The sequence below is a fragment of the Platalea leucorodia genome, assembly GCF_965183815.1.
Source record: "Platalea leucorodia genome assembly, chromosome: 12".
NCBI lineage: Eukaryota > Metazoa > Chordata > Aves > Pelecaniformes > Threskiornithidae > Platalea > Platalea leucorodia.
Window position 1 is genome coordinate 10,398,260 of NC_138834.1, and position 19,857 is coordinate 10,418,116.

At 39.2% G+C, this 19,857-nt stretch overlaps 1 protein-coding gene across 1 annotated transcript in view; it reads right to left on the reverse strand.

The window, feature by feature from the left end:
• TTC28 (tetratricopeptide repeat domain 28) overlaps positions 1 to 13,259 on the reverse strand; it is a 185,019-nt gene extending 171,760 nt beyond the window's left edge. Inside the window, exon 1 of the mRNA XM_082325233.1 lies at positions 13,141 to 13,259. Within this exon, the coding sequence (XP_082181359.1) occupies positions 13,141 to 13,215 (75 nt within the window). The 5' untranslated portion in view covers positions 13,216 to 13,259. The remainder of the gene's footprint in view (positions 1 to 13,140) is intronic.
• Between the last annotated feature and the right edge of the window lie 6,598 nt (positions 13,260 to 19,857).

The following is a 19,857-nucleotide window of genomic DNA, read 5'->3' on the forward strand; positions in this document are numbered from 1 at the left end:
ACATTTATTTTAAATAGAGCCAGCTTTTTTTCCTATTAGGCACTTTGAAAACCAAAGGAAAAAAAATTCTCACCACTATTTTCCATTACCTCCTGTGCTGACACCTGGACACAGGTTATCTTAATCAAATCCCCGCAAATGCCTCCAAGGCAGCTACTTTCCTATTATAGAAAGGTTTTTGGACATCGCCTTCCCCAGCTGATCAAAGGCAGAAAACACTTCTGCAGTTAGAAAATTCCACAGTACTTAGACCATGCTACGATAGCATTTGCTATTAAACTCTGTGCATACCATAGTTTTGTTGCTATTGTTTTTGTTTTAAAGTTATTTTACAGAATGATTCTTTTGGTGTGAATATCTTCTAGACTGTGTACATCAGGAAGCTTGCAAAGTGCATACTAGACAAAAAAGTTTGCTTGGTTTGTTTGGTAAGTTTGGCTTAATGTTGCCAACAAAAAAAGCAAGCAGAAAGTTAAACACAACAAATTCTAAAGACAAAACCATCCCTGACAACTTCTGTGTGACTCAGTCTGTGGAAATCAAGCACTGCCCAAGTAGAGGGTCAGGAAATCCCTGTATTGATGGCTACAGCAGCAGTCACAGTACTTAAACTTGCAGTAAATTCCTGAGCAATTATACTTAAGTATATATCAGACACAGTCTTAAAATGCAGAGCAAAACTCCTGATCACACAGACGGGTGCAGCGCAGCCACCCATGACAAGAGCTGCGGGGCCAGGAGCGGGCACCCCGGGGCGCGAGGCTGCTGCACCCCAAACGGGCAGACCCTCGGCAGGCGAGGCGAGCGCCGACCTCTCCTTGGGCTCCGGAGGTACTCGGTCTCAGCTTCCTTCTGCATGTTTGGCCAATGTAATAACAAATCATCTAGCCGCTCATCAAGAAGATCAAATTCAAATTTCAGTGCAAAAGAACGAGAGACAAGTTTTCCAAAAAAAAAAAAAAAAAAAAAAAAAAAAAGTACAACACCCCACCCAACACCCCGATTCTTATAAGCCTGAGGAAATGCCTATGCGATTCAGACAAAGTGCATCTCAGCCACCACATCTTAATAAAACAAATGAAGTGTTTGCTCCTCACCTTACAAATATTTAATGTTTTCATCCTAGCACAGACTGAAACACGCAATTAGGAACTCAAGTCACGGGTAAGACCAGTGCTCCACCCAGGCCAGTCCCTGCCAATAGCTGTCTGCAGCGGATGCTTCCGAGGATGACATGGGAAAGGGAAACCTGAAGATAAAAGTTAGCCTTCTCCCTCCTCCTCCAAAAATTTTGCACTAATGAGTGACTCATGTCCCCAAAAATGAAAGGTTATTTCTCATCCATCTACCCATCCTGAGCTTTTTTTGTAATTCTGATCCTCCCATCATCTGGAAGTTTCGAGTCCTTTCAAAGTATGGCTACACTAATGTTTTCAATAATATACTGTGATAATCAACTCCCACAGTCCAAGAATGGATTATTTGAAAATCATATTTCTTTGCATCCATTTTAAATATGTCACCTTTCAATTTGTTCAGATACCTCTTTATTATTGTATTATAAGAATGAGCTGTTCTGTATAATTTAGGTATCTGGCTACAACGTCCTGGACAACCTGCTATAGCTGACCTTGCTTTGAGCAGGGGGTGCTGGACTAGTCGATCTCCAGAGGCGCCTTCCAACCTCAGCAATGCTGTGATTCTGTAATACTAGAAAGTTTTTTTCTCTAAGACATTGTCATTCCCCATCCCCCAAAGAAACTCTGAACTCAGAAAATGCTTAATAAAATCTCAGAGAATGTGAAGATTGGAACCAGCCTCCCACAGGGGTTATTGGAAACAGCAGCTAGGGAAAGGAAGATTTGGGGGGGGGGTTAATGAAAAATAACTTTTTCCCTTTTTTTTTTTAAATATAAAGACATAAACACCAAAATGTTGCTCTACCAAAAAAAAGTGTAGTATTTAATATATCTATTTTATATTACAAAGATTCAGGTAAAAATATCTGGGAAGTACAGCAGAACAAACTGCACAGGACTGCATCTTTCATTTAAACAGAGACCACAGATACGATAAACGCTATTTTAGGTAGCTGGGTCTAGCAGAGCAAAAACAATGAACACAGAACACGGGTTAAGTATGTACACTTTGAAGTACTTTGTATGCTTGGACTGACACAGTCAAGCCCAGTCAATAAAATATAACAAATATACCCAAGCAACTGTTGGATCTGAAGAATTTTTGACAGGTGAAGACCCAGACATTTGGAGCGTAACTGAATTGAAGAAGAGGATTTCCAAAACTTTATGTCCATTTGAAGGCCAGAACACAGATCTTTGATGATAATGGGTCTTTTTACCATGCAGAATATTGCCACTTTGAATATCAGAAAAAAATTTCTCATTCAAGCTTTTCTTTGAATATTTTGGAAAAAAATATTAAGTGTTACCTTCGCATGTGCCCTGTGTTTCTTCAGCATTTGTAGAAGATTTGGAACAGCACTGTTCTAAACAGCGTGATACTTTCAAAGAGGCATGCTGGATCGCTCAAGCCATGCTTCATATATTTTTAGAGGCGTATTCAGGCTGCTATGTTTCTGACAACTTCACTACCACAAAAAGTTATCAAAGGTCAAGATCTGCATGCCATATTTAGCCAGGCTTCACATCGAATTCAGTTTAGTTTGACAACAAATACGAAAACTGCAGGTGGATGTTCTGACACCAGTTGCACAAAAGACAAATGGGAGATATCTGCAAAACATTAGCTAAGTCTGTACCAATCAATCGGCCACGAAGTGACTGGGTGACTCAAAGGAGGTTGAGACTTTGTGTCTCAAAAGAGTAGCGAGAGAGATTCAGCCAGCATATGCACACACGCACGTGCGCGTGTGTGTGTGTGAGGGACTTCAGGAGCAAGATAGTGAGAACAGCAACATAAGAACAAGGAAAAATACTGCTCCAGAGGCTCTGGAAAACTGCCACCACAGAGCAGGGCTTCTTTCTGTAAGAAAAAAGAGCTATCAGCACCAGAACTAATGAGCAAAGAGAGGGTATATTACTATACTTTCAGTTATTCCTTAGGTTTTAGCTGGTATTGCTGAGAAAGTAGAACCTCGGCATATGCAGAACAGCCACCATTTCTGACTCCTATTGCTGTCTACCCTCATTTCTTCACTCTGCATTTCTTTTTCTGGAGCAACTCACAGTTCTTCCTACACAATTTGCCCAGGTTTTCCAGCCCATTTATTTAAAATAGTAAAAATCAGTGATAAAAACATTGACAGAAATTAAAGATTGTAGTTAGATTGTGAAAGTAATGAAAGGAAGTCCCCCCAGCTAAATCCAGGGCTACCCAGATCAAGAAAGGCTACGCAGGTTCAAGAAAGCAAAATACTTCCATTTATAGTTGCATTACACTTAGAACAATTTGGCATATAAAGTATAAACAGTTTTAACTAAGTGTCTTGCAGAATCTAAATAAAGTCATCCCAAAAATACAAAAGTTATCGTGTTGTACTTTTCGACATGCTTGTTTGTCTATACCATCCATTAGTAACAAGTAGTCAAAATCCAACACAAGTCTGGTTAGGCACAGGGCAAATGATAAGTATGCTGCAAGTCTTAAGAGACTCTCAAAAGCTAACCCTACCACATGCAGTGGAATGGTTTTATTTGCCATTAGTGCAAAAACATACATAAGTATTGTTGTTTTCTTACTAGCAGTAGCCCTTTCGTACCTTTGTGTTAGCTATCATAGCGCTGAGACCAGCTCTCTACTGATAATTGAGGCCCCAATTAGTATACATTTGCAACTGTTAGTGAAACCTACATTTTAGCACAGAATTAGGCCCAAATTTAAACCATTTAAGCCCCAGCATATTTTTTCTATAATGTGAGGCTTAAAATACCCATATCTCAAAATCAGCAAGAACTAGAAGAGACTGTTCAGGTGTCAGAGTCGCAGGATGTATATCCCTCCATTTTCATTTACGTGCCTAGGATACTCAGGCTGAACAGCTGTGAAGAGAAACTGAATAAAAACTTTCTAGAGCCTGATCAACAGCAAAACAAAGAAACTGTTTGGTGGGAAACGAAAGAACAAAATGAGCCTGATCCAATTTGCCTGTAGGGTATTCCCAAAATACAATTTAATTCCTAAAATATTCTGTTATCTTTGCATTTCTCAGTGATACGTATGCAAAATATTTTTAACATAGCAGGACTTCCAAGCCAACCCTTTCAGACAAACACTACAGTTTTACATGCTGTTGTAACAAACACGCTAGTCATACAACACAACACCCACAGTAAATTATTCTGATCTGCAACAGATCAGAACATTTCTTACCTCACTCACTTTCTCATTGTTCATGTTTGATTTAAAGTTGCAGTAGATAAGCAGATGTATTTATTATATATACTTGCTTATTACTCAACATGAATTAATGCTTTATAGACAGATTTTTGGGGGGGGAGGGGAGCCATGTTAAGAAGATGACTTCCATCCACAGATTTTCATAATCTAGCTTTTTTGTTGTTGTTTTGTTTTTTTAAATTAAGTTCACAAGAGGATAACTGCAGCGGGAGCACACACCTCTAAGAGGAACTCATTTGGGGACACAGTATGCTAGTGTGCCCCAGTGTAGAAAGAAGGGAAACCAAGTTATGTTACTTTAAAGGATCCTTGCTTAGACTTCACAATATTCAAAAGTAGTACAAAAAAAGAAGGAAAAAAGTATCTTGGGAGAACTGGGCTGGAGGGGGGAGGATGGGGGATCGGAACTTAAATTAACTCAAGACCCTAACTGGAAATATAAGCTGCATGAAAATTAATATAAGATGTATGAAAATTCAAAGTGATAGACAATTGTGTTTGAAAGCAAGAACAACCACTGTCTCACTTTCTACACTGTCTCATTTCACATCTTTATTTCACAATATTTTTGTTTTGGTTTTGTTTGCCATTCTCTGAAGAAAGGATCGGCTTAATGCATTGGTCTGGTTAGAGAGTGAAAACACATTTATTTCAAACACATGTAAGACTGTGATGTTCCCCATTAGCATTGTAAATGCTGATGATAAAAAAAAAAGAATGTAAGAATTAACAAATTGCATACCCAAGATAAAGGAGGAAAAGAAACAAATTTATGTATAGCAGCTTAAATCTCAGAAAACTTGGATTCAAATTATTTTTTTCAGTTTCCTAAGTAAAAGGAAACTGGGTTCTGTATTTAAAACTCAGGCCTTTCAAACAAAATACCAACTATACCTGTTAAGCTCCCTCTTCTGGCTAATTAATAAAATTGCTCAGATTTTGTATGCATAAGTTTCAATTTTCCCAGTTATGTTCCATCAATAAAAATCAAATAATTATTTAAAAAAAAAAAACTATGAAGCACCTTTGATATTAAAATACGCAACATAAGTGTTCAACTTTAGACAGTGCCCTCCTGTTGTCTCACACCGACAAGTTGCAAACACACACACGCAAAAAAATCCACGTACTATGTAGGGATAGCGCTGCAAACCGAGCTTGACTAACAACCAACTATCTAGACCTGTAATAAGTTTATAAACACCACTGCATATTTTCTGATATCAGATATCCAATCCAACCTGAAATTTCTGTGTTCAAAACATATCAGAATAATTAGTCCCCAAAGTACACCTTTCTTTGTTCTCGCTAAAATTAGAATTAATTGTGTAGTAAAAATACTAATACACATTTTAGAAAACGTAAATGTTGAAAATGAGGAAAACATACCACACAAACTTAAGCTGCCTCCATTCCAGCATTTCCCATCTCTGCTGTGATTTCCAAAGCATTTCTGTTGGATAAGCACTGCTCCCAATAATCAGAAACAGCTGAGGAGCACACTAATGCTACCTAGCATTCCCCTTGTTACCACCCAAACAGAGGACTGGCATTTCACAAAGTAATCGGGGGGGTGGGTAACCACCCTGTTTATCTGTCAGTAAAACGGGAATAGGGACAAAAAAAAACACTCCGTAGCCAGGATAGTGTCTGATTTCGCCTCTGCCTCATCTGACCAAAAGTTGTTTTCCAGTTCAGTCAGAAAACTCATTTATGTTTGTGTCCTTCAACTAAATAAAAAAGAAACAAAGACTTCTCTGTGCTTTTTCCATAAAGGAATGAGAGTAACGCAAGAGCTCCAGCTACTGCAAGCACCAAAACCCCTCTGCTGCACTGCCGTTTTCTGCCATAGAAATGACAAAAAAATTTTTAAAATACAGTTCAGTCTAGAGAGATGCGGAATTCATCATCCCCTACAAGCAGATAAATAGCTATCTCATTATGGTAAAATAATTACAAGTAATTAGCATTTATCATATGCACTGACTTACATTAATCACCCCAGGACAGTTGCTATAGCTGGTATGCTGAAAGCAGAAAGAATTTCACTCTGTCTCTGTTAACAGCTCCAAAAATTAGTAGAGCTTAGCTAATAGGTGTGGCTTTCAAAGTTAATAAGCTTGCACTTTTAACTGGATGTTCAAATGAGCTTTCTAGATACTGATCCCTTTCTTTGCCCTTGCTGATATTTTATGGAAACAGAATTAACATGAATTATTTTTAAACAAGAAAATCTCACCAACAGGCTTCAGTATTTCAGTTCCATTCATCCTAGCTAATATTTTAATTGAAATTGTCAATTTGGTTACACTGTTAAATAATTGCAAATGTGGAGATAGAATTTATTCTAGCAGTAAACTCTGTTATGTCACCAATAGGAATTTTAAGCCTGTTCACCTAGCTTTTTATCACTGAAGTGGTTCTCATCGGCTTAGCTGTACAATGACACTGTCCTCTTACCAAACATGCTGCTGAAAAGTAGCATGGCAGTTTCAGGAATAAAAAGTAAACTTTCTAATGACATTCAGGATAAAAAACATACCAAAAAAATCCTAAAAATAAGATTAAATTCCAATTCTATCATAAGACAGATACTTTCACTAACTTTGGTTCCCAGTATGCCCTTGCTCATCATAGATATATGGAAGAAAGGAAATATCATTTAGGTGTCTAAGAGAAAAAGGCTGATTTATTAAATATATTATTTGAAGAATCAGGGAAACTGGGAAAAAAGGACACTCGCCAAGAACAAGAAAGGGCATGCGAAGAGAAATTAACAAATCCACAATGGAGGAAACTATGACGAAGAGGGCTGAAGGCTTGAAAAGGAACATTTAATGGAGCACTCCTCCTGGGATGAGACTTTCACAGTCAGATTCAGCACCTAAAGCAACTACTCCTCACCAAACTAACACAAACTCCTGAGACAGAATGAAGATGTAGTGGCAGCTACTGGCCTCAATTTGTAGATGCAGACGTCTTAAGCCAACAGTCACCCTCATTGTGGAGCAGCCAAATTAATGACAAACAGAACTTGGCAAAATTTTTCATTTTCGTCTGAAACCTAAGTCATCGCAGATGATTTCTGTGGAAACAACAATTCAAAGCAAAAGGGAAGTACTATGTAGAAGAGTGTGAAAATCACAATTCCAGATGGAAACAACACACGGAGGATAAAAAAATTAATTCATTCAGCTGTGGGTTTTCATTATCTCAATTACTGTAGTAGCATGATGGCTCCTTTTTAAAAGCCAAGATGTACTCCCTGCCAGGCCATTTTTATGACACTTCTGTCATAGCTGTGTAAATGAGGGCAGACAGTGCAGTCTGTCTCTGACCTTTACAAATCATTTCCTGTTCAACACCTTACAGACCTTCAAGCCAGCTAATGAAAGGCCTTGAAGGGAAATTCATCTCATGTTTATGCCATTACTGTACCTTTGGCCCAAGTGAACCCAAAATCTGTTTCTACACACAGAAGCTTAAAAGAACCATGACAATAAAAGATCAGATCTCATTGCAGATCAGACTTGAAATACACCTACTGTCACAGAGAACATGACTGAGACACAGCCTCTAAGTAAAATGATGCAGGATGATCTGATGATTCACATTAGGTCTCATTACCATCTCTTAAAGTTAGACCAGCTGCTTCTCTCATGTACGTGATTATATAAACCTTGCAAAACACATTAGCCTTAAACCCAACAATGCTAAATACTTGTAGTCATATGATTTATTCCTCAACTCTGCTAAGAGCTTGGCTTCAAAGCCATGAACTGGGGGCTCCAAGATGGAAGGCAACATCCAAGATGGAAGGCAACATCCAAGATGGATGGTGCTGCAGTGTGGGAATGGTCACACTCCACCGGTCAGGTGGCGAGAGGCAAATCCATGTCACAGCTCTGTCATGAGGGACCGACCCCGTTTCAAGTTCAGCTGGCACTGGACCTGTGGGACATTTATTGGCCAATGGCCATGGCAAAGGCTGAACAGATACAATCAGCCAGCTTTGGGCTGGAACAGAGGGAAGAAGTGGTGGAATCAATACACAAATCATCTAACAAACTGCCTCAGGACCAGCATGGATCGTGAGCCAAGTCTATACTATTTTACAGCACAAGTTTAAATAACAGCAGTTATTATAAATAATGTTTTTCACTTCAGGTTAAATAGATGCCAGAAACACATGCTTTAACATTTGGAATTTTTTAGAAAACATCCAAAATTCAGATTTTTTTTTTTTTTTGGTGGTGGTGCCAGGGTGGGGGTAGAAGCACGTCTTTCTTGAATATCAATTGTAGACAGCAGCTCTGATTCATTTATATATTCTCCTATTAGGGTGCCATTCAAGAACATATAAATAGGAATGTTCTAAAGGAGCTCAATTTTGACTTTGCTTGTCATGTCAATTAGAATTTTTTTTTTTATAAGAGCTGATGTACCACATATAGCTGAAGAAAAACAAAACCTCTTTTTTCTTGGTACTCACTTATTTTAAAAAGTATATAGTGTAGGACCAAATCTAGAATAACAAAAAACCACTGAGTCATTAAAATTAAAAACCAGAACACAGGGTTCCAAATGGGATTCTGGTGGTTTAGGAGAAAAGAGGAGAGTGTGTGAAGCACTGAAAATCTGACAAACTAAAGATACCACTGTGAAAAGAGAAAAAGAAAGATACAAACAGGGACTGAGAATGAGCTTTATACAGGACAGAAAGCCTGCAAAAGCTACTTTGACTCTTCTGTTTCCAACTGATAGTAACTTTCTAAGTATATAAATATTTTGTATCATGGAGCAAGATATCCTTTACACATTGATCCAATAAAGCAAGGACAGATGTCATCATAACAAGCTCATTTAGGTCTGCCACTACTTCTTCCACCAATAAGGCTCAAAACGTTCTGTAAAAAGTGACTCCTCACCTTTTTGTAAAAAAAGAATAAACAAAGAAATAAAGTTTGCTCAAAGTCTAGTGGACTTTTAATAGCAGAACTAGAATCAAAACAGAGTTCTTTCATGTTTTTACTTCAATAACATAATCTACCTGAAAAAAGACTCATTTTTTCATTACTAAAAATGATTTTGTTTTTTTTTTTAACTATTCCACCTTAGTACTGCATCAATACATAGTCTATTATTTCTGTATTTAACAGACTGATAATAATGCCTTCATTTAACACAGCTAGCCTTTTAGCTAGTAATCTTCTATTCCATCTTATTTTCTATTTTGTTCCACAAATCTCTTCCAATGATTCATTTCAAAGGTCTTGTTATACTTCTATCTGTGACTGGCATTTTAAAAGTATTCTTTTATGAAGTCTTTTCCTAACTTTTCATCTAAATGTGCACTATAGTAAATCACTACCAGATTTCTCAGAAACAGGATACAAAACTAAGCAAAAGCACCCTTGCTTTTATACTCTAACTCCCTGCATTCAGACAACTGACCTGGAAATCTAGAGTTTAATGACGGTAATGCAATTTTCTTTTTTTAAACACAGTCCTTCGTACAAATATATGCAAAATCTTTTATGACATTCAGTAATACAAGACAGAAGTTAATGACAAAAAAAAAAAAAACAAACCGAAAAACCAAACAAAAATTTACAAGCTTATAAATCATCCCCCTGCCAAAGCAGGAGTTTCTTTCTAATGTGGACTGATATAAACAGTAAATTGCAGACAAGTTGAGAAGAAAAAAAAACAGGGGGAACACATTAAAGCTCTTTAAGAAAGATTAAACAGCAGTATAAAAGTGAAAAGAAAAAGAAAGTACAAAAGTGTGAAAATAACATATGAAAGAAAAACACAAATTAAAGTGCTGCAATTCAAGATGGCAACTCCAAAAAATCAGATCAACAAAAGGGAAGGATCTCCCCTGGCCCATGGTCTTCCTTTTGTGACTATGAGTGGGCAAAGCTTTAGAAAACACTTTCAATAACATTTTTCTAAAGCAGTTTTCTGGTCTCACTAAAGAGAGACACTCAGAGTGAGAAAGTTTGTATAAAATTGTAGTTTCTTGACTCCAGAAATTCCAGAGTTAAAATACCAAATTTTGACCGGGGGGGGGGGGGGGGGGGGGGGGGGGGGAGGAGAAGTCAGGCTCTTTTCCTTCAGAAAGATGCATCAAATGAAAATACCTGCAGGATGCTCTCTCTCCTGGTGAGAGAATGAGAGAATTACCAAAGGAAGTCATGGCTAGCAGTCCAGTAGACAAGCTCTCACAGTTTACACGCAGAATCATAGAATCGTTTAGGTTGGAAAAGACCTTTAAGATCATCAAGCCCAACCATTAACTTAACACTGCCAAGTCCACCACTAAACCACGTGCCTAAGCACCATGTCTACCCGTCTTTTAAATACCTCCAGGGATGGAGACTCAACCACTTCCCTGGGCAGCCTGTTCCAATGCCTGACAACCCTTTTCGTGAAGAAATGTTTCCTAATATCCAACCTAAACCTCCCCTGGCGCAACTTGAGGCCATTTCCTCTTGTTCTATTGCTTGTTACTTGGGAGAAGAGACCGACCCCCACCTGGCTACAACCTCCTTTCAGGTAGTTGCAGAGAGCAATAAAGTCTCCCCTCAGCCTCCTCTTCTCCAGACTAAACAACCCCAGCTCCCTCAGCCGCTCATGTAAGACTTGCGCTCTAGACCCTTCACCAGCCTCGTTGCCCTTCTCTGGCCACGCTTCAGCACCTCAATGTCCTTCTTGTACTGAGGGGCCCAAAACTGAACACAGGATTCAAGATGTGGCCTCACCAGTGCCGAGTACACAGAGACGATCACTTCCCTAGTCCTGCTGGCCACACTATTCCTGATACAAGTCAGGATGCTGTTGGCCACCTGTGCACACTGCCGGCTCATATTCAGCCGGCTGTCAACAAACACCCCCAGGTCCTTTTCCACCGGGCAACTCTCCAGCCACTCTTCCCCAGGCCTGTACCATTGCATGGGGTTGTTGTGACCCAAGTGCAGGACCCGGTACTTGGCCTTATTGAACCTTATACAATTGGCCTCGGCCCATCACTCCGGCCTGTCCAGATCCCTCTGTAGAGCCTTCCTGCTCTCCAGCAGATCAACACTCCCACTCAACTTGATGTCATCTGCAAACTTACTGAGGGTGCACTTGATCCCCTCATTCAGATAATTGATAAAGATATTAAACAGAACTGGCCCCGATACTGAGCCCTGGGGAACACCACTTGTGACCGGCTGCCAACTGGATTGAACTCCATTCACCGCCACTCTGTGGGCCCAGCCATGATTGAAGGCTGAGACAAAAGTGACATTGTGCACACAGATTGTACTGATGAAAAGATACCACCAGTCTTTTGCCTTCAAATGTACTCAGATGTTGCAATCCCTGTCATTCCTTCTGAGGTGGAATGAGCAGACACATGCCTCAGTTAGCAAGGTGATGTCTCAGGAGCTGCAGAAACAGGAAAAGCTTTCACAGCACTGAATCCTCAAACCATATACACGTATCTAGGAAAAAAATCCTGTGTTCTGTGAACATATATATATTTTTATACAACAGCTTCCACTTTCCATATGGAAATACACTATGCAGGCATGAAAAAACAGGGCATCTATTTACTGCAGCAGAGAAAATGAAACGATGGGGAGTTTGGAAATGTAATTGCTAAGCAGTTGGCCACTAGACTAATACTCATGTTTTTAGTTAACGGACTACTAAATATCCAGACAAGATACAGGCAATGACCGATAAGAAAAGGGAGAGCAGGCAATGTTGGTTTAAAGGTATGCAACAGTCTCAGCACATGGAGCTGATAATGAGCAGAGTTTGGATTTGTGCTTAGAGTATGGGTAAAGTAATTAAAGTCTTAAAGAAGCGTATGATAAGGCTTTTCTAGAAGCTAATAAACAACTGAAAAACAGAATACAAGACTTATAGTGATCTGCTTTGAAATAAAAGGAAACTTAACTTCAATCGTTTGGAGTCCAGCTGATGGAGAGCATTATGCTTGCTACCTGCCATGATTTCTGAGGAGAGGAACCTGGGTCGTGAATCTGCTCTTAAATTGCATCTTTAGCTAAAGTGGCTAGTAAGACTGTGTGAGGGACTGACAGAAGAAATGGAATCTGGAGCAGATGCTATCAAAATTGATTAGCATGTAAAGGGCTGGCCCTGGGCTAGCCAAGGGTGAGTCAGTTACTGAAGCAATCAATTGCAGTTAGTGGGAAGCAACCCCAAAAGACACAGGCAATCAACACCATTTACTCTTTACAAAGTGTTTCCTTGCATAGTCAGATCTTACTAAGAATGCTAAGATACACATTTCTTAAAATGTTTATCCAAAATATACTACACATAAACACTCTTTGAACACTATTTTGAAAGGCCTTATTGCTCCATTACTAATAAGAATCTCTGTGCTACCTCTCAAGAAGTTTTGCAACAAAACGTTCCTGGATGCTACTGAATGCTGACTACATTTAACATTAAAAGAGATGTCTGGTCTTCACAACCCAGAAACCATGCTGGTTTAAAATAGTAAAATACTATCATACCCCCATTGGGGAAAAGTATGTTTACACAGAAAACAGTTTAATACCCAACAGGAAATTCAAGTCAAGCAACTTTTAAACACAGAAGATATTATTATCTGGAGCTTTTAGCAAAAACAGACTTTAGTACAGAAATATATGCACTGGTTTACATTAGGTGTTACGTATGTGAATAACAATCCCAAAGGAGTTACTCCTTCCCCAGAAGACAAATACGCTTTCTTACCTTTGGCCATTTGGGATTTAGAAGTCGTGCTTTGATTGCGTCATCCAGGGCCTTGTCATACTGTTGGATTTTCATGTAGGCTGCCGAACGGTTACTGTAGAGAATGCAGTTCTGAGGATCAACTCCCAAAGCCTCATTGTACAACACGATTGCTGTATGAAAATCACCATCATGGCAAGCCTGGTTGCTCTGGCGAACTTTCTCAACAAATTCTGCTTTGCTCAACATGGGACTGTCAGGACTTCTTCTTCCAAAAGGTTTTGATCCAAAGAAAGAAATCTAGGGGGGTGGAAGGGAGAAATTATATGTTAGTGTTAAGAAATGCTACTCAAAAAAGGAAAAAAAAAAGAATCAAAATATTAGAAACTGTATAGCAGAAATTAAAGCCACCAGCATTAGTGCAGAACAAATTATTGATTCAGAATGAGATTCTTAAAAAAGTAAATTGTTTATCTATTGACTTTTGGGGGGGGTACAGAAGTAACAGAAAAGAGCCTTATAAAACGTATCATTCCCTACAAAGGATGTCTTCTAGAAGACATATTGCCTTCTTCGGGCATAAGACTAGCTGTAGCCTATTTTAGTATGCTGCACTCCACATATTCACAAGTTTTTCCTCCTCAGCCATATTATTTGAGTCTACAACACAAAGCATAGTCACCAGGTAAGGAAGTTTATCTGAATAGGTGGCAGGTGTGAACGTGACGATGATGCCGATATATCCAAAGTTTGATACGTAGATCACACAGAAACACCTGCATGCACAGACAATGGAAGAATGTATAAATTCTCTTCAAACCAAAGAACTTGCACTGGTACATCTACTCACAAACCTCTATAGCCAGCCACCTGCAGACTGCAAATTGCGCATAAACGGGAAGGGAAGGATGAGTCTTTGGAACTGGGTATACTCACAGAAATTAGTAGGGTACACAATTTATTTTAGCAACAGAACGATCGTTATTGGCAGAGCCACCTTCCCGGATTGTCAACTTCAGGCAATACAAAGTAACAAAGAAAAACAGGTGTAAGCTTTTTAATTATAAAGATTATTATTTAAAGCAAGCTGTGGAAAGTCCCAATTCCATTGATTCTGGTACACCCTTTCTCCTCATTTAACTTTCTACATTCCTTATTTTCCTCAGCCAGTCATTTGCAGTCAGTAACTGTTTTGATCATGTATAACCTACTCTCTCCCAAGGACCCCCAAAAATTCAGCAAGAATATCTTCGTACAACTCTGATTACAAGACAGTCGTGAATTCTGCAGTAATTGTATTTGGCAACAGGCAACACGTACATATGGTAACATACAAAGTACTTGGAAATATTCATTAAAGGTTTAGACTACTATAATTGAGGTTGGTGTCATCCATTTTTAGTCCTGTAGACCAAAAAAAGTTACGAATATCACATATTGTTACCACAACACAACAATTGCAGGGCTTAAATACATTACCAGAGCAAGCTGAGGCATATTTTTAGGGGCAAAGGGAAGCAAGCTGCAAATTCACATCCTGTCTCAAGCATCAAAATGGTCTACAGACTTTTCTTTTTTTTTTTCCTTTAAGTCAAACAACAACAACAATAGGAAAGCATCAAAGTAGAAACTATTGATCTTTTATTTTCCATATGATTATACCCAATTTTTTTCTGACAGGTATTTGTCCAAACCCTTCGGCTGGGGCTGCACGGCTAGAAGGCGCGTCCCCTGGGTGGTGGATAGGGGATCCCTCTCTGGAGGGTGCACCGGGTAAAATTGAAGAAGGTGCCGCGAACCAACGCAGCCTAAGGGAAGGCCACCCTGACAGAAAAACCACTGGCCCTCCAAGTCATGGGGGTTGGGCAGGAGGCCAACTACCTCCTCCCAGGAAAAAAAAAAAAAGTTGCAGAAACGACCAGCATCAGAAATGGCGGGGATGGAGAAAATCAGTAACGAAGTGAGGAGAAGGAGATGGAACTGGATCGGTCATGTCCTGAAAAAATCGACAGAAGACTGCGCTGTGGCCCTTGGGTGGATCCCAGAGGGAAGAAGAAAGCGGGGTCGTCCAAAAACGACCTGGTGTCGGATGGTGGAGGTTGAGAGCGGCACGGCACGCAGCTGAAGACCGATCGAAGTGGAAGAACGATGTTCGCGCCTTGTGTGCCTCCTGGCACTGAGAGAATTCAGATTCAGATTCAGATTTGTCCAAACTGTTTCTAAACTTCCCTACAGAAGGATACTGCATGTTTTATTCAGGCAATCTCATTACACTGCTTCATGATTTTCATCATTAAAATATTTTTCCTAATATGCACCTCAAATCTCCTTTGTATCAGTAAACGTACTGTTTCTTGTCCTGTATACAGCAGACTAAACCAAAAATTTTGTTACTTTCATCTGTGTAGTTGCCCTTTATATAGTACTCCTGCTAATATAAGCTAATATGTAGCTTGAATTATTATTAACAGCACTATAAAAAGCAAATTTCTGCATTCTTGAAAATTCATTCCATATGCAGTACATCTTTAAATGCACTGGCATACTTCTTTGCAATTTCAACCAAGTTTACAAACAGCAACTTCATTTATTCTTAAGTACTGGCAGGCAAATTGCTCTACTTTGAGCAACAGCCCAAACGTCAGAGCTGAACATGTTGCTTTATGCCAAGCTGCGCGATAACTCACACACGTGTATTTGACCATAAACTTCATCATGTGGTCAGTTTGCCATGATCTGAGAAGTTGCAAGAACAGAATACGAAGGTTTAGCAGCTATTACATGAGTAGATGTTCAAACACAAAGATCAGGACACCCTGAGAGAGCTAATTAGTCACTGGAAGGCCATAGATGGCTGGAGGTACTGTAAGGAAATGGGGTTGGCAAGTACCCAGGTGCCAGGGACAGCACAGGTAACTACCCAGAGATACCATGGTTCACATGTAGAGTTGATTCACTGTAGGAAAATAAAAGAAGCTAAAGAAAATACTCTTCTTCTCACATTTCCTTTTATCTTCACCTACTTTTTTACTCTGTAGTTTCAGCAGCTTCTTTAATTCCAAGAACTTACATTTCTGCCTACTCCTGAAACCTGCTGAAGTTAACAAACGCACCGCCATTGCGCAAGATTCTTCTCAGTGGGCAAACCTAAAAACTACTGTGTAATTTTCCCAACCATTAAAGTCAGAGCAACTAATGAATTTTCACACTGTTCTTATTTCCACACCAGCCTTTGTTCCTGGAAATTAGCAGAAGAGTGGAAAACATCATTTTATACAACTTAGAACCAACACTTCAGAGTCACTACAGGCAAGAAGATCCAATACAGCCTTACAGAAATGCTCGTTGTATATAAGGAGCATGGAATATTTTAACCTGAGCAATATTCTGCTCAAAAAAAACCCCATATAACCTTTACCTGCGGCCTAAAAGGAGTTCAAACATGTCAAAAATTTCTGAAACCAGCTGAACTTTTATGCAATACTCAAGGAAATGCAAGGCTAACCATCTAAAGAACTCTCATACATCATTTTTCAGAAGGATCTGAGGAAATGAACAATCATAAATTAAGAAAAGTATTAGAAGGCAGACACAGGGTGAACGTCAGAGGGTGAACAACAGACCCAGTGCAAGGACTCCGGTGATATTCTGTTTATGATGTCAGAGATCATCCTGACCCAGGATCCTTGGAAACTGTGTTAACAAGCAAGCAAACAACCCCACAAACACACACTCACCCCCACACAATTTAAAATGCCACCGTTTTCAAAGCTGTCAGCTGTAATAACAACAGATGTTGCTTTAATCTATATACATCTACAGGAACGTTTTTGAATCCTGCAATGTTCAATAGCTTCCTGCTACAATTCTGACAAAACCTGAGGTTTTCATGAGCAAAATAAACTTCTGCAGTGCAAATTCAACTTATTTAAGTACAGATAGGTCAGGCAGCACAATTCAAATTTCTGGTGCACCTAATATAGATAATATTGTTATGATGCACTTAACTGATCACAAGGACCAAGTCAGTCTATCAGAAGGAACAGAACAGCACACTAAGAAAAAGATACAGGTGTCTTCTCTTTTGACATCTTCCACAGTTAGAACTGAAGCAAGATTCTCTCCCTGGTTTCTAAACTACATGATATTTTGTTCATGCCACAATTATAGGATCGAAAAAAGTATTATTTGTTTTGTTCTCCTGTCTGGTCATGAGACCTACGTTGTCACTGCAACTTCGTCCCAGGTGGCCATACCATATAGAATTCATTTTTAAGTACATTGGTCATGAAAAATTGTTTTTGCATAGTCATCATAGAAATTTCTGTCAGCTCTAAAGGTGAAAGGGCTCCACTGAGAATATCTGAACTCCATAAAAACTGGTATTAAGACAGATAGGTGGTATCATCTTGGCAGAGAACAACATGTTTCAAATCCTTAAAAACTATAAAGCTACCTTAATTAAAATAATCAACTGCAACTATAACTTCCCTTAACAAAATTTAATGCAGGACACTGAAAAATACCAAATGTTGTGTAGTTTCCATTCTTTCATCATGTTCAGAACAAATTACTGCAGCTTCCAGACGCAGGAGTACCAGAACTAGCCATGAACTTATGTTATTTAGAAGATAAATACTTCAAGAAATAGATTCCTTAAAGCTACGGCTATAACTGCCTCCAGCTGGAGACTCAGCCTGGCAGCGAAAGCACAACCAGCACCACACTGAAGAACCCGCCTCTGGCTCAGCGGCGGGTGGCATCTTTCCCATCCCCTCCACCTGACCGCAGGGACCGATGCTGCTACAGCCACAGAAGCTGCTTGCCTGAAGCAGCCCTCACAGGCTCAGTGAGAGTTACCGAGCGCTGGGTAGAGTCCTCTGCAAGGGCATGTCTCATCAGGCACGATCTCATGGAGCACTAGCAAGACTGAAGAATGCACGAGTCAAACAATAGCTGTCTTTTCTCTCTGTTTATTATGCATGAACAAATGAAAACACAAAGCTGTTAACGATCTTCCCAGAATCATACTGTGAGTCTAACAAGGAGAATCCATGAGGAGACATCATCTCAGTCCAAGTAAAGTGGTTTCTGCCTCTAATATCCTGTGAAGCTAAATAATCTCATGAAAAAAAGAAATTATTTTAAAGGAAACTATGATGGTAATTTCTGGAATATGTTATTATCTAATTCGTGCTATCATGAGAACTACATAAGGCAGTAAAACATCATTAGGTAAGAGAAAGAACCACAAAACAAAACTGAGTCACTCTGGCACTCAAACCACAAATAAAAAAAAAGATTATTATGATGGTACCAACACACAAAAAGTACTCATTAAAAAGCCAACCCTGCTTTCCAGTCATGACCACTCTTCTCCTGCTAATATAGTGGAAGGTGATGGCAATGCACATAGTTAGGCTGCCTAACACTTTGTTATAGAAGGCACTCATACGTACCAAACCAATGCTAAAGAAGCAGCAGAAGTTCCTTAGTGCAGTAGAACAAAAAAGGTTCTAATGAAGTGCAGAAGAGGATCTAGCAGAGACAATTTAATGCAGAAGCTCATGTATTTCTAATAAAGAAGATGGCACAAGCTTCTCAGCATCACTTCTCCAAACCAGCACAGGGCACTAGAAACCAGCTCCTACTACAGGGGTCACATTAGACAGAAGCTCCCAGAATATCTGCTTCACATTTGACTCAGCAATTAATTGCCTTCAGTAGTGAAAAAGCCGCCTCCTCCTCCTCTTGCGAAAGTGCTCAAGATTCAACCTTACTGACCATTCAAGGCGAGTGTGAAAAACACACACAATTTCCTTCCACCTTTTTCTTTTCAAGAACAAATGAAATCCCAACCCCCCAAAGCAAACAGTAAGTTGAACACACAGAAAAACCTACATTACAAGAATGTTTATCTTCCAAGATCGAGCTTGCTAAACTTAGTTCTCTACAGTGACAGAACATTTAGCAAATAAAATAAGTAAGTGCCCATACACACTGAAAGATCTGACTGTCTGAACAGCGCATAGCTATCCAGAAAAAGGTAGGGAGCAGATTCCCACTGAGTTCCACTGAGTGAGAAGAGATAGCAGCAAATCCAAATTCTGCTCCAAGGCAAGAGAACAAGGGAAAACAATGTGGTACAACAGCATGAAGAGAATGATTGATCAAAGAACAACAGATCTTACACCTCAGGCTTGTTAGTTTGTATGTAATCCATTTTACTTACTGCTACACAATTCAGACAAACATGCCTTATATAGATGATGTCTTGGGTGGCAAAGCCATAATTAAGACACCTTTTAAAAAAAATCCCTTATAACTTTAAAAAAATACTTTAAGTGTGATATGTAGCATTTTTATATATTAAATTATCTAAATAGCTAAATACTCAAAGAAGCATCAGAAAGAGGAAAAAATAAAAAGAAAAAGGCAAGCAGAAAAATTGGCATTCCAAATGGATTCTGAAACGAAGTGACAGTTACTTACTCTAAATACGGGTTTCCAAAAATCAGCTTAAATCTGTAACTGAGCTTCCCTTTCTATGAAAACATCTATACAACATCTTGTATTTTAATCTGTAAAATGGCTTTATTTTTTTTTTCCACTCCATATTCTGGGGTATTATTGTTTTTCTGTAATAGAAACTGTCTTCGACAAGAGTCCAAGAACAGATAAAGAACATGCCGTTTCTCCCTGTAACCTCCATGGTCCTAGCAGCTAGCACTTCAGCTA